Here is a 15379-nt window from a genome sequence, read left to right on the forward strand (position 1 = left end):
CTCAGCCAGTTGCTGCTTGTTGCTAGTTCACAGTAGAATGAATGAATTTAGGCAGGAACTCTCCGGTGCTCAGCACTGAAGCTCTGACAAGGAAGCCACCTTACTTCAGGTCCTCATTCAGGAATATTTCACTGTCTTTTGAGATGAGATAATCAAAGAGGTGTCTGCCTGGAAGAGAATAGGTAGGACAAGTCCAATAAGACAGGCCATACATTTCCAAGGGCCAGGCCCTGAACTGAGTTTCCAGGATCTCAGGCCCCTGTCTCCCTCAGTCAGTGACTCAACAAAAATGCACGGAGCTCTAGTTATGTAGCAGGCACAAGCCAGTTGTTGGAGATACAGAAGTGCATGAGACATACATGATCTCCGCCCTCAGGTAAATTACAGTTCAACTATGGCAGTATAGAAAATTTTGGATCCCCAGTCTACAGGGGAAAAAAGTTCATTTGTCTCCTGGGCAGGTTCAATTCTGCCTGTGAGCCAATCATGTTGTTATTAATAACTATCTCTCATTGAGCACATATGATGTGTCAGGCACCATGCAAATATTTTGTTCAAATCCTTAACATAAATGAAGACTACATTAGATGGAATCAACAGCAGATTAGATGAAGCAGAGGATCAAATCAGCAATTTGGAAGACAAGGTAGTGGAAAACACCCAATTGGAACAGCAAAAAGAAAAAAGAATTTAAAAAATGTAAGAGGTCTGTGGGACAGTGTAAAGCACACCAACATTTGCATTATAAGGTACTGAAAGAGAAGAGAGAGAGCAAGGGATTGAAAAACTATCTGAAGAAACAATGACAGAAAACTTCCCTAACCTGGTGAAGGAAATAGACATACAAGTCCAGGAAGTGCAGAGAGTCCCATACAATATAAATCCAAAGAGACCCACCCCAAGACACATCATAATTAAAATGTCGAAGGTTAAAGACAAAGAGATTCTTAAAAGCAGCAAGAGAAAAGCAGTTAGTTACCTACACGGGAGCTTCCATGAGACTGTCAGCTGATCTCTCAACAGAAATGTTGCAGGCCATTAGAGATTTGCTCAAAAGTGATGAAAAGCAAGGACCTAAAACCAAGATTACTCTACCCAGCAAGGCTATCATTTAGAATTAAAGGAGAGATACAGAGCTTCCCAGACAAGAAAAAGCTCAAGGAGTTCATCACCACCAAATCAGTATTACAAGAAATGTTAGAGGGGCTTCTTTAAGAAGAAGAAAAAATAAAAAATATGGATAAGAAAATATTGCAAAGAAAAAATGTCACAGACAAAGGCAAACATAATAAAAACAATGGATCAACCAACACTAAAGTTTAAAAGGCAAGATTAGGAAAGTCATATATAACTACAACAGTAAATTGTGGCATACATACAAACACACAAAAGAAGAAAAGAATAATGACAAAAACATAAATGTGGAGGGAGTGAGTAAAAATGGTAGCGATTTTAGAATGTGTTCGAACTTAAGTGACCATCAACTTAAAATAGACTGCTATAAACATAGCTTGGTATATATGAAGCACAGGTAACCACAAACCAAAAATCTCCAAGAGATACACAAGAAATAAAGAGAAAGGAATCTAAGCACAAAACTACAGAAAGTCATAAACATGCAAGAGAAGAGAGTAAGAGAATAAAAAAGGAACAGAGAAGAACTATAAAAACAATCAGAAAACAATAAAATGACAATAACTACATATCATAGAAAAGAACGAAATCGTACCATTTACAACAACATGGATGGACCTAGAGTGTATTATGCTAAATGAAATAAGTTAGAGAAAAAAACACCATATGATTTCACTTATATATGGAATCTAAAAAGCAGAATAAATGAACAAAACAGAAACAAACTTATAATAGAGAAACAAACTGGTAGTTTTCAGATGGGAGGGGGTTTGGGAGCTGGGTAATAAAGGTGAAGGGATTAAGTAATACAAATTTGTAGTTACAAAACAGTCACAAGGAATAGTACAGCTTAGGGAATAAAGTCAATAATATTATAATAACTATGTATAGTGTTAGATGGGTGCAAGATTTACCAGGAGGATTACTTCATAAGTTACATAAATGTCTAACCACTATTCTGTATACTGGAAAGTAATATAACATTGAATGTCAACAGCAATTAAAAAAATAAAAAATAACTTAAGAAAACAACACCTTATCATGATACTGAGAGAATTAGACTCTGAAAAATTTCATGACTGGCCCAGGCCAGGAGGGCAGCAGTGTTGGAGCCAGAATTCAAATTTCTGGCTGGGGTACTCCAAAGCCCAACCTCCCACTGGTAAGAAGCTTCTTAGTTTGTTGTCCCAAGCTGCCCAAAGAGGATCTTGGCCAGGGTCCCAAGAAAGACCAAAGGTGGGAGGAACTTAGCTGGTATGGGATGGGATTCACAACTTCTCTCAAATTTTGGGAGGTGGCAGTTTTTACTTTGTGAATAAATGTAGTTATGTTGTTCATAGAAACCCTGAAGTTCTTGTTTTTTAATCAGACACTCAGGAAAGGACATCCTAAATCTTTTCCTTCCCAGAAGTCCAGGCAACCTTTTCCATAGTCCCTGCTTACCCTTTTACTCCATCCTTAAGCTCCATGCTCAGAGAGAGCAATTTACACCTACTTCCTTCCTACCTCACTCCCAGCCTACCCCTACCCTGACAGTCTCCCATCACCAATGGCAGAGAGCAGAGAAATAGGCGTCTTCTAGTTCCTCCCCCACCCTTTACTTTTTCCGGTACCAGTGAGTCAGTTGGGGGAGGGAAGCTCTCACCCTGGCTGATAGTTCTGTGATCTGGGTCTATCTACTGGATGAATTCTGTTGCAAGATGAAACACAGCAGGTTTCTGGCTAGCCTGATACTGTCTGTCCTTCTCTTCCAAGGTAAGGCTTCTCCAGGTGGGTGGGAGCATCTTAGAGAAGGGACCTGATAAGGACATTACCACCTGGAATGAGGTCCACTTGAAAGTCCTTTTCAATGCTAGCTTCAATTCACTAGGCAGGGTTGTCAAGGAGGGCAGGGTTGGGATGAAGTGCAGGGTCTGGGAATGAGGCTTGGCTTTGATCAACTCCAGTTAGGGGTGTATCTTGGCCTTGACCATCTCTCTGATGGCCTTAGGTCAGAAATCTGTAGGAAATGTTGTGGTATGTGGGTGCCAGAGCCTAGACCTGGTAATGGGAGCACTGTTCTTTCTAGGGTAGGTAGCCTCTGGGGTCCAGGACTCTTGGTCATTAGGCCATTATTATGTTACCTCCGGGAGCCGTGTCCTAGCACTCAGGGGAACGTGTTAAGAGAAAAGCTAACTTTACATTGAGCAGGATGGAGGGCAGATTTTGGGGTAGTAGAATGACTAACTCATCTGTGTTTGCCTGGTTTTAAAACTGATAGTCCCATGTTATAGTCCCATGTCCCAGGAACCTCCTCAATCCCAGACAAAGAGGGACGAATGGTTACCCTAGGAATCAGCTGCTTTGGTACATCCAGCATTTTTATTGGAAACAAATCACCAAGGAAGACATGAGTGTAGGATGTGAAGTATCTGATGTACATATGCCTCCCTGAGTATATACACATATGTTCCTGACCTGCTTCAGATGTATTGGGTATCTAGAAGATGCTCTTATACCCAAATTAGTAACTGAGTCTAAAGCTCAGGGAGAATGTAGATTCCACTTTTCCCTTGGATTGGAGACAGATTCCAGTGCCTGTGGCCTGTGGAGCTCTCTTGGTCAAAGCAATTTCTGTGGATTTAGAAAGGTGCTATATATACCTCAAGCCCTTAAGCTCACCACAAGACTTGACTTGTGTGGAGCCACAAGAATGGATCTGACAAAAAAAAAATTTTCTGTCCCCCTCCCCTTAAGCAAGGGTAGAAAAACTAAAAATCTTTACATGGGATTTGCCCTGACTCCCCTTTTGGACCACCAAGTTGGTAATTCATACCAGCTTCTCTCCTACCCCCAACTATCATTGGCCTCGGGAAAGGCTTTGGTCAGTGAGAGGTCCATTCCCTTGGTAGTTGTTGGGGTGAGGTAAAGGGGGAAGAAAGAGCGAGAGAAGTTGAAGTGGGGGTATTGTCGGTGGCTGGGAAGTAGAATTAGAAGATTTCCTGGAGGAAAAACATGGACATCTTCAAGCGAGGAACACTCTGCCTTTCCCTGTCTCTTGGGTGTTTCAGTATGCTCCCCTCCTACTTCCAATCAGTGGTCTGAACTCATTTCCAGGAAAGTTCTTAGATCACCCCAGCTCCGTGCTTCCTCTTTCGCTCTGTGTCCATCAGGGCCTGCCCTCTGCTGGGACTGCATCCTTGTGTCCTTCCTGGCCCCTGCAGTTCATTGGGAGCCTCCCGAAGCCTTTCTCTCGTGACTTCTATCTCTCTCACTGGAAACCATAAATTGTCCTAGACTTACAAAGTGGTCTTTCTTAAGTATGAGCTTCAGCAAAACAAGAAGTCTGGCTTAGACCCAAGTGCTGGCTCCAGTCGGGGTATTTTTTTTCCCTAGTGAGCCCCTTTCAGGTGGAGGAACTTGAGGACAAAGTGTTTCTGAATTGCAAAAGCAGCATCACATGGTTAAAGGGAACGATGGGAAAAATGTTCTTAGAAAACAGAAGTCTGAACTTGGGAAAACGTATTCTGGACCCACGAGGATTGTATAAGTGCAACGAGACACACAAAGACGTCAATCAACCTATTTTGCAAGTATATTATCGAAGTATGTGCCTCCTGAACACTTTGGGTTGGAATAAATGGGGCCTCTGGATTTGAGAACTTTCTAGTAGGAGGAGGCTGAGGTGGGGTCACTCTTATAATGTACAAACCAGATTGTGTGCCCCTCAGAGTTGGAGAGAGCTTAACTAATGGAGAAAAAGCAGTAGGGGCCTTGTGACCCAAGCAGTAAGGGCTTATTTGGGAGAGTGGTTTGGCCTCCTGAGTTCCTAAATTCCTATAAAGCTGAGACTGCTTTTTGGCACTCCTCAGGGATTCCTTGGGATGAAGGGTAGAAGCGGCTATGGGAAGGTCATCAGCAGGCCTTCCTCCAAGGATCTGAAGCATGAGAGGTCCTCGGGCTGCCCTAGCAGGCAGGGATAGTTCCCACCTCTCCTCTTGTCTCTCTTCCCCCAGTGTGCCAGAACTGTGTGGAGCTCGGCTCGGCTACACTGGCTGGCATTGTTGTCACTGATATCATTGCCACTCTGCTCCTTGCTTTGGGAGTGTACTGCTTTGCTGGACATGAGACTGGAAGGCTCTCCAGGGGTAAGTGGAAGGGATAGAGCATATGTGTGCACGTGCATGCGTGTTGGTGGGTATGGGTGTGAGAGTGCACATGCTGAGGAATGGAACTGGCAGTGGATAGTCTTATCTGGGAGTCACTCTTGCAATCTCATAAGAATTTTTAGAACTGGTTATTGCAGACTTCTGAGGTCCCCTGCAGTGTTCACGGGGTCTCACTCTCTCATCCTCTATGCCCTTTATAATTCTCTTTCCCTGGTTCTTCTAGCTGCTGACACTCAAGCTCTATTGAGGAATGACCACCTCTATCAGGTGAGCCCTGAGGAGAAAGAGATGAAAATGGGAGGGGGAGTAAGTGGGGGTGGAGAAGCTGACACTAGGTGTTATGTGCATGTATGAGGGGTCCTAACAGAGAATTCTGGGGTCGGGGGGTCTGCCAAGGTCAGGCCTAAGCTCTCGTCTTTGGGACCTGCTGGGGTCCTTCCCAGGAGAGTCCTCACTCTGCCACACTGTTACCCCTTCTCATGTCTTAGCCCCTTCGAGATCGGAACGATGCTCAGTACAGTCGTCTTGGTGAAAACTGGCCTCGGAACAAGTGAACCTGAGACCTGTGGCGTATAGGGGCACCACTTATGGACTGTACCTTTCCTCCTTGCTCAGCCAATAAAGATGTCTTCTTTTACTCACCAGGCACCTGGACTTTTCAAGGCTCCTGGGCAAATCATGGGAGTTGTCCTGACTTGGTGGTGCCCTGGCCTTCCTTGCCCACCTGGGTCACTTCCCTTTACTTCCCGTCACTTCCCTTAGTCTGCCCCACATAGACAGTGTGATGGTCAGTTTCACCACATTGTGGCCCACTGGCATTCCCGGCTTGGTGTATTCCCTGGGTGCAGGATCCGCCCCACCACACTCCCCTGGCTACTTTTTGCCTCCACTCAGCCTCCTACCACAACCCTCCTAGAGTTTTGGCTTCCTCACCACAGCTGAGAGCAGCTGCTGTTTTCAGGGACCCAGCCACACAGAAGTTTCCATGACATCACTAGCGGAGGTGGTGGAGACATCAAAGGCCCTGGGATTCACTTCTTATCGAGACTTAGAGAATGTGTGTGAGAAAGTTCCACTTCTGCTAAGGGCTGGCCTTGGCTTTATGACCCTCACTGAGCAGCAGCCATTAGCTGTGAGGAGGTCTCAGCCTAGACCCCTTCAGTACCATTTATCTTCCTTTCCCCAGAACCTGCCCTGACCTCTCTTCTGCATGATAAGCTGACATCAGAAACCCTGCATCAATTAAAACACATCATTCCTCTCCCTCACTTGGAAAGCTAGAGTTTGAGACTCGGTAGGGGCTTAGGATATTTGCAATAGATGTCATCTTTAGGTAGTGATGTGGTGGTGGTTCTGAAACTTTGGGACCCTGAGGGACTTGTTAAGAATATAGGCATGTAGTCCTTTCGTGATTCTGAAACTGCCCCAATTCAGAGAGTTTCTGGTTAAAGGAAAAGTTAAGGTCACTTAACTCTCTTGTATCCTTAATGCTTGTTCCCATCTATCATAGGTGGGAACCACTCCTTTTATTCTCTGAGGAAGAGTAATTTAAGGAACTTCAGGACAGTTTAATGTGAGTGGCATTTTCTAGACCAGGGTTCCCAAAAGAGAAAAATTTAACCAACCACATAGCCAGAGATCTGGATGATTCTGCCCATTATTTCTTCAAGATATTCACAGACCCTAATTTTGGTACAGACAGAATGAACTTCCAACTTATACCACACGCTGCATTCATGGTTATGGTTTATTCCTACCCTGTATGTCCCTACTACTATAGTCCTCCAAACTCTAGATCCTGCTTTCACATTGGACCCCTCCATTGGTCAACCCTTTCATGGCTTGTATTGCACGAGTGCTTGTGTCCTTCCCACACCTGCACATTTCCTTTTGCCTTGTATTTCTCATGCGCTCTTACACCGCCGCCCCCATACCTTTCAACATTTCTCAACATTGGCTGCATGTTGGAATGTCCTGGGGAGCGTTAATGGTACTGGTGACTGCGTGATTCTACTCCCAGAGATTCCATTTTTATTGGTCTGGGTCATCAGGACTTAAGGATTTTAAAGGGAAGCCAAGGTTAAGAAACACTGCCCTCCATCTGAACCCTTCTAGAACCTTGTGTCCCTTTTGGTTCTCCTTTTGTGTGTGTGTGTTTTTGAAAAACAAATTTACTGAGGTAAACTGACATGAATAAACCACATATATTTAAAGTATAGAATTTGGTAAATTTTGGCATATGAACACACTTGTGAAATATCACCACAATCAAGATAATGAACGTATCCAACACCCTGAACAGTTTCCTTGTGCCCCTTTGCAAGCAGTCTCTCCCTCCTTCCTTTCCATATCCCCCCGCCGTCCAGGCAATGAATGATCTGCTTTCTGTTTTTACAAATTTATTTTTATTTTTCTACAGTTTACATAAATGAAATAGTATACTATGTACCCTTTTCTGATCTGGCTTCTCACACTCATCATAACTATTTTGAGATTCATCCATCTAGTTACATCTATTAATAGTTCATTCCTTTCTTATTACTCAGTATTATTCCATTGTATGGATATAACATGATTGTTTATCAATTCACCTGTTGATATTGTTTTGGTTGTTTACTGTTTTAGGCTATTACAAATAAAGTTGCTATGAACGTTTATATATATGTAATTGTGTGGACATATGCTTTTATTTCTGTTGGTTAAATACTCAGAAGTGGAATGGGTGGGATACAACTGTTAAAGAAAGTAGTTTGGCTATTCTAGTTCCTTGGCACTCCCATATGAATTGGCTTCTCAAATTCTCACTACAAAATGCCTGCTGGTATTCTGACCAGGACTGCATTGAATTTACAGATCAATTTGGGGGAGAATTGACATCTTGATGATAATGAGTCTCCTAATCCATGAAAGTAATCTGCTTTAGCCAAAATGTCTTTTGTCAGTATTTTATCCCTAAGTATTTTATATTTTTTGATGTTATTGTATATGGTATTTAAAAAATTTCAATTTATAATTGTTCATTGATAGTATATAGAAATACAACTGCTTTTTGTATATTGATCTTGCACCCTGCAAACTTTTTTTTTTTTTTTTTTTAAAGATTTTATTGGGGAAGGGGAACAGGATTTTATTGGGGAACAGTGTGCACTTTCAGGACTTTTCTCCAAGTCAAGTTGTTGTCCTTTCAATCTTAGTTGTGGAGGGTTCTGTTCAGCTTCAAGTTGTTGTTCTCTCAGTCTTAGTTGTGGGGGGCACAGCTCAGCTCCAGATCCAGTTGCCGTTGCTAGTTGCAGGGGGCACAGCCCACCATCCCTTGCGGGAGTCGAACTGGCAACCTTGTGGTTGAGAGGACACATTCCAACCAACTGAGCCATCCGGGAGGCAGCTCAGCTCAAGGTGCCGTGTTCAATCTTAGTTGCAGGAGGTAGAGCCCACCATCCCTTGTGGGACTCGAGGAATTGAACTGGCAACCTTGTGGTTGAGAGCCCACTGGCCCATGTGGGAATCAAACTGGCAGCCTTCAGAGTTAGGAGCACGGAGCTCTAACCGCCTGAGCCACCGGGCCGGCCCCCTGCAAACTTCTTAAACTATTAATTCTAGTAGCTTTTTGTTTTTGTAGATTCCATTAGATATTCTACATAAATGATCATGTTGTTTGTGAATAAAGACAATTTAACTTTTCCATTTCCAATCTGGATGTGTTTTACTTGAGTTTCTTGGCTTATTGCACTGGCTAGAACTTCCAGTACAATGTTGAATAGAAGTGGAGAGAGGACATTCTTGCCTTGTTTGTGATTTTAGAGGGAAAGCATTGTTTTTCATCATTAAGTATGATGTGGCTGTAGGTTTTTCTTAGATGACCTTTAACAAGTTGAGGATATTTCCTTCCCTTTCTAGTTTGTTGAGAATTTTTAGCAAAAATAGTTTTTGAATATTGTCAAGTGCTTCTCCTACATCCATAGATGTTTATATGGTTTTCCTGTTTTAGTCTGTTAATATGGTAAATTATATTGGTGGCATGATCTGTTAAATGAATCCTGCATTCCTGAATCAAAATGTACTTGGTCATTATGTATTATCCATTTTATATATTATTATATTAAATTTGCTAAAATTTTGTGAAGAATCTGTGCCTCTATTTATAAGGGATATTGATTGAAGTTTTCTTTTTTTGCAATGTCTTTGTCCGGTTTTGATATCAGAGTATATTAGTCAGGGGTCTCCACAAAAGTAGAACTAATAGGATGCGTGTGTGTGTGTGTGTGTGTGTGTGTGTGTGTGTGTATGAGAGAGAGAGAGAGAGAGATTTTAAGGAATTGGCTTATGCTATTGTGAAGGCTGGAAAGTCCAAAGTCCACAGGGTGGGCGGGCAGGAGACCCAGGAAAAAGCTGATGTTGCAGCTTGAGTCCAAAGGCAGTCTAGAGGCAGAGAGAGTTCCCTTTTCCTCAGAGGACCTCAGTCTGTTTTTTCTTAAGGCTTTCAACTGATTGTATGAGGCTCACCCACCTTATAAAGAGTAATCTGCTTTAGCCAAAATCTACTAGTTTAAATGTTAAGCTCAACTGAAAAATACCTTCACAACAACATCTATATGTGTGCAACAAAATATGTGGGTACTGTGGCTCAGCCAAGTCGATACATAAAATAACAATTACACAAGATAAGTTTGGATGAGTTGGAAGTATTCCCTCTTCAATTTTCTGGAAGAGTTTGTATAGAATTGGTATTATTTATTACCAATGATGCCATCTTGGGCTAGACTTTTCTTTGTGGAAAGGTTTTGAACTGTAAATTCAATTTATTTAATAGCTAAAGGACTATTTATGTTATCTATTTCATCTTCATTGAGTGGAGTGCCTTCTCCTTTGTCTTTAAATTCTCTTTCCCTTCAAGGCCCAGATCAAGTCTCTCCTCATCCATGGAGTTTTCCCCACTACCTCAGCTCTGTCAGTTCCTCCTCAGAACACTGACAACACTGTGTAGCACTCATGGGTGTGTAATCACATTTGTTCTTCTGTTGTTTAACTTCCTGCATGCTTGGGCACTATTATATGACTGCAAGCTCCTTGAAGACTGGAATTGTTGATTTGTATCCCCTTCCCACTTAGCATGGTGCTGGTCTGCCACATGAGTGATTAGAAAAGCACTCATTGAAGGAACACCTAAACAATTACATACAGAGAGCTCTTGAGTCAAGAAAATGGAGAGTATTCTTTTTTTTTTTTTTTTTTAGAAATACAGTTTTTTTGTTTTAACTTTTATTTATTTTAAGTGTATTTTTTCAGGACCCATCAGCTCCAAGTCAAGTAGTTGTTTCAGTCTAGTTGTGGAGGGTGCGGCTCACAGTGGCCCATGCGGGGATTGAACCAGCAACCCTGGTGTTATGAGCATTGCTCTCTAACCAACTGAGATAACTGGCTGCCTGGGAGCATTCTTTACGCTCACAGTTGGCCCTGGGTAACTGTTCAGAGCAGTGGAGTTGAACAGTTCTGGCTGTTAATTCCAGCTCTGTTCCTCACTAACTGTACACCGTGGGCAAATGAGTTAATCTCTCTGTGCCCCCATCCTCATCTGTAAAACAAGGGCAACAACATCTACGCTGTCGAGTTGTCATAGGATTAAAGGAGATAACGCACATGAAGTTCTAAGCACAATTTCTAGGGCACAGTAAATGCTGACACTGAGCCACACCTCCCCCTGACTGGGCACCATCAGGTGTACCTGGGACGAAACTGCCACCCCCAGGGCCAGCCTGCTGATCAGCAGCTAGTGAAGGTCAACATCACAGAGACTCCTTGTGAACATGAATGTTGAGCACTTAGAGAGAAAGAAGCAGCGTGTCGACAGGGACCATCAAATAGAAACTGTAGCCATAAGCCCAAGGCTGAGTGTGTACAGTATATGGATGGTTGCTAACCACAAATGGCTTTTTCAGTCCTGGTTACACACACATAAATAGCCCTGTGGGCAGCAGGGAGTTTTCTGAGTAAGAGAGGGAGAGAAGAGAGCCCGCTGGTTTGAGTTGGACTAAGAAAGATCCTCAGTTCTCTGGCCTCTTCTGTCTGCAAGCTGAGCGTGTGCCCTGGGAGACTAAGAAGCCCTGCCACACTCACCTCTGGCTGCTGCTGCACCTCTCTCACCCTCACTCAGCGGCAGTGCACAGCCCACATCCTGGCTGCTAAACCGCAGTTGATTGTGGCTGCAGGCTACTGCCTCTCCGAGTGGAGGGCGTGGCCCTGCTTGACAGCACCTCCTTCCCCCACTTCCTCCAGCACTGGCTCTGCATCTCTTCCTCCAAGGCAGCTTGTGGAAACCTGTGTCCCATCCCCCATGCCCTTACGCCTCCACTCTTCTCATCTGCTGCCTTCATCTGCCTTTTAAGGTCTCTGTTTCTGTCTCACCCATTTTCTGAACTGACCATTCTGTCAGTCTCTGCCACCCTTGATGTTTTTCTCTAAGAAAAGTTAGTCAAATGATTAATTTCTGTCTGTCTGTCTGTCTCTCTCTCTCTCTCTTTTCTCTCTCTCTCTCATTATTCCCTGATGCCCTCTCCACAGAGAGCTTCAGATAATGTTCCAGCACTGTGAAAATAGGTTGTACTTGCCTTTGGGATCATGGCCGGGAATTTAGTCAAAGGTAGGGAGGACCTGAGTTGTTTCAGGAAACGAGGCATCCCAGAAAAGAGGGACAACAGTTCTTTCAGCCAAATACACTTTATTTCTGTTCTCTCTCAGCTGACAAGGAGCCTGGAGATGGAAATTATCATCCAGGGGCCAACAGTGGAGACGGGAGAGGAAACAAAGGGCTGGCTCTGGGCCAGGCTCTGTGACTTGGCCAAGACCTCTGCCAACATTTATCCAGTCTATTCCCACAGAAAGTTGCCAAAGAGAGAGCTGGAAAAATAGAAATGTAGATAAAATAGGGATGGGGCGCTTTACACACAGGAAAAAGGAGGTAACCGAAGGGAGAATTAACATCCACCAGGGAAGGAAGGAATTGGAGGTGGTGGTGAAAAACAGAAATAAATGTCCTGACAAGAATGCAGGCCAGCTGTGAGGGGGTGAGTAGCGATGATATTTCAAAGGACATTGAAACAGCAATATCCTAGGACTGGTCACCAGCAGAGAAGGCGGAAAGAGGGAGCTGGGGACAAGGCTGCAAGTGTGACTTCCATAAAAGGCAGAGGAACAATTCTGTGGAGTCCAAGAATTGCCCAGGGAACAGGGAGCAGCAGGGTGCCTGGAGGAGAGCCAGGCCTGGGCCAATGGGAGGCGGGGTCCTCAGGAGCTGTCAGATGCCTCTCTGATTCAGGCCAGAGTACAGGTCCCGCTGGCCTTTCCGGATGGGCTGGGGGTGGAATAGAGGGGGGGTGGTCAGCAGGGCAGCAGGAAGTGGTTCCTAAAAAAGGACAGTCTCTGAAGATCTAGTTTTAGTACATTAGAAAGAACTTTGGTCTGGGAGTCAGGAGGCAGGCTCACACTCTAACTTGACTTTGACTGGCAATAGACTTGATCTGGTCACCTCCTTCCGTGAGTTTCAGCTTTCCCATCACAAAAATGAAAATCTAAAGGCCCACTTCTCAGGGCCTTTGTCAGAATTAAATGAAGTCACTCATGGGAGAGTGAATACCACATGCTTGGCCAGTGCTCAGTAAGTATTTGTTGAATTTGTCCAAGTGTGATATTCAAAATATTTAACAATTGGTAGTATACACGCAGCAACCAATCAGAACAATCGTGATGGTTCTCTGCTATTAACTCTTCAGTTGCCAAAACAAGAGGCAGTCCAGTGGGGGAGAGTCTGTTAATTCTGGCACTGTGTGTTGAAGGTGGAGGAAACTTGGGGCTATTTACCAATGGAGTATTTTAATAATACAATAACTGGTATGACTGTCCTGGTGCATTCTGGTGGAACATCAGTCCTGAGTTTATCATGTTAGCATTTACATATATGGTATTTCCCATCGCCGTGTCCCAGCTAATGAATTTAAAAAAAAAAAAAAGAAGACTGAAAGAGGAGTGTCACTCTCTCCCACCACCACCACTCGTTGGTGGTGGAAGCCATGCAGACTTTGAGATAGTCTTGCTCTACCATGAAGGAGGCAAAGGCAGTCACATGGTGGGCTGTTCTGGAGACTGAGTGAGGGGCTTTGAAGCGTTTGGCAGGCCAGATGGATGGTCCCGCTTACCCCCTTCTCCCCACTCTATCCCTTGTTACCTCATAGTCTGGATTAGGAACAGGTGGTGGCCTCTCTTTGTTTTGTCCTGCAGAGGAGAGAGGGGGGAAGGGTTTGTTTCCATGCAGGAATGCCAGTGTTGTGGCAATGAGACCCAGGTGAAGGATGGCAAACCCCTTTGTTCTCTCCTCTACTTCTCTCTTTTTTCCAGCCACGTTCTCTTTTCTTTCCTTCATCACTAACACCTCCCATATTGTTCTTATCATTTTGTGACTTTCCTCAGCTTAAGGTTCTTCCACTGTTTCCTTTCTCATTGAAGAAGGGAAAAGAAAAGGCAGAAAGTAATTTCCAGAGGTCTCTCTCCCCACAGATTAGGGGTGAAATCTGATTATTCCAGAATACTGACAGGCATTTGAGGAAGCACATCCTGTTAACAAACTTTTGTATACTTTTTTAAGATGGGAAGGAGAAGAGTGACCTGTGATGTGAAAGCTTCTGTTGAGATCTTGGCAACATGGTGAATATTCTATAGAAGCTGTCTTGACCTAGCCATGGACTTGCTGCCCATCCTGGCCCAGGCTGGACATCCCCCTTGGTGGGAATGTCTTTTAACCCCACTTCATGGTCTTACCCCTGGGCCTGCCCCCAGCACCCGCTCCTCTGGTCACAGGTTTGGCCTTGGCCTTTCTGTTCTTGCTCCAGTAATACACCAGCAGCAGCAGGCCCAGAGTGACACAGATGTCGCCTATGATGATCGCGGCCACAGCCATCAGGTCCACCTCCACGCAGTTCTCACATACTTCGCGGGGGTGGGGGGATGGGGAGAAGAGGAAAATTCACCGAAAAAGGAAGACACAAATGAAGGTGATTCTCCCTTCAATACTCACATGCTGGCCATGCCAGAGCCCTCCCTTTCAATAACCACAAGCAAAGTATGGCTGTTCTGGGTAGAAGCTCTGGCATCAGACAGTCTGGGTTCCAGTTCCAGCTCCATTAGTCACCAGCTGTGAGAATTGTGAAATGTATTTTCAACTCACAAAGACTCTGTTCCCTCATCTATAAAGTGGGAATAAAATAGTACTTAACTCATATGGTTGTTGAGAGGATTACAGGAAAACAATCCATATTATTGTCTCAGATCCAGAATCCTCAAGGCATGCCAAGTGTTTGGTATAGTGCTTAAAACTTAATAAGCACTCAGAAAATGTTAGTTATCATTATTGTTTGTTATTATGCCTTAGCTTATGACATTTTATTATCGTAGCTCTGAGTCTCCTTTCTTCCTGAAGAATTTATCTCTGGATAAAGCATCAGATGAACTCATATCAGTGTGCCATCATTCTGGATATACTGTAATACAAGTGACCCAATCCTGTTCCTCGGGTTGTTTTAGATCAAGCGCTGACTGAGCTTACCCAGACATTCCCGTATTGGTATTCAATCTATGTTTCAGGAAACACTGATACTGTGTGGCCTCAGAGAGTCCCAGTACTGAGTATAGGAGAAACACAAAGATTCCAGGGGACTGTGAGTTGGGTTAGGGGAAATAATTGAGAATGCCCTTTTGAAATGGTCCTCCCTAAAGAATCTGGTAGTGCTTGTGCAGGAGACTTATATTACCTCTTGCTTTCAGGTAGAGAAAACTGCGACGGTTCTTTGATGTACTTATGTAGCAGGAATAATAACCACTGTCATCCGCTTCTGAAAAATTATCCACTGATAATAATTGCTGGCCCTCAGGACTAGTAGGTACCTTTTCATCATTTTTTTCCCATATTATTTTCTCAGACCCAGAATCCTCAGGGCATGTCAACAATACCCTGGTTCCAGAGATTGAGATTTTATATGCTGGAAATGGGAGAGAAGAGAAGGGAAATTAGAAGATGAAACCAATAAGATTTCAGAAAAGACAAATTAGTA

At 43.8% G+C, this 15379-nt stretch overlaps 2 protein-coding genes across 5 annotated transcripts in view; one reads left to right on the forward strand and one right to left on the reverse strand.

The window, feature by feature from the left end:
* The first annotated feature begins 2730 nt into the window (after positions 1-2730).
* CD3D (CD3 delta subunit of T-cell receptor complex) lies at positions 2731-7945 on the forward strand. 3 transcript variants are annotated; one of them, XM_019716350.2, is made up of 5 exons: positions 2731-2889; positions 4510-4719; positions 5130-5261; positions 5506-5549; positions 5771-7945. In XM_019716350.2, the coding sequence occupies exons 1-5, from the start codon at positions 2835-2837 to the stop codon at positions 5834-5836; spliced, it is 507 nt and encodes a 168-aa protein (XP_019571909.1). In that variant the 5' UTR covers positions 2731-2834; the 3' UTR covers positions 5837-7945. The 3 variants fall into 3 exon arrangements, with proteins under 3 accessions (XP_019571909.1, XP_074191509.1, XP_019571910.1); XM_019716351.2 differs by having other exon boundaries at positions 2739-2889; positions 4609-4719; XM_074335408.1 differs by lacking the exon at positions 4510-4719 and having other exon boundaries at positions 2736-2889; positions 5771-5924.
* A 4032-nt stretch (positions 7946-11977) lies between these two features.
* Positions 11978-15379, reverse strand: part of CD3E (CD3 epsilon subunit of T-cell receptor complex) — a 67198-nt gene continuing 63796 nt past the window's right edge. For both annotated transcript variants that reach the window (XM_019716281.2, XM_019716280.2), the window contains exons 6-9: positions 15080-15307; positions 14091-14258; positions 13501-13547; positions 11978-12630 (exon numbers count right to left, since the gene is read on the reverse strand). In XM_019716281.2, coding sequence (XP_019571840.2) covers positions 12574-12630; positions 13501-13547; positions 14091-14258; positions 15080-15307 — 500 coding nt within the window. In that variant the 3' untranslated portion in view covers positions 11978-12573. The remainder of the gene's footprint in view (positions 12631-13500; positions 13548-14090; positions 14259-15079; positions 15308-15379) is intronic.

This window comes from Rhinolophus sinicus, linkage group LG06 (assembly GCF_036562045.2).
Source record: "Rhinolophus sinicus isolate RSC01 linkage group LG06, ASM3656204v1, whole genome shotgun sequence".
Classification (NCBI taxonomy): domain Eukaryota; kingdom Metazoa; phylum Chordata; class Mammalia; order Chiroptera; family Rhinolophidae; genus Rhinolophus; species Rhinolophus sinicus.

Bases quoted from the DNA above. Each gene is read 5' to 3' on its own strand.
- CD3D (XM_019716350.2), top strand. From the start codon at position 2,835: ATGAAACACAGCAGGTTTCTGGCTAGCCTGATACTGTCTGTCCTTCTC. The intron at 2,890-4,509 runs GTAAGGCTTCTC...TTTTTTCCCTAG, and splicing joins GTCTGTCCTTCTCTTCCAAG to TGAGCCCCTTTCAGGTGGAG. The intron at 5,550-5,770 runs GTGAGCCCTGAG...CTCATGTCTTAG, and splicing joins GGAATGACCACCTCTATCAG to CCCCTTCGAGATCGGAACGA.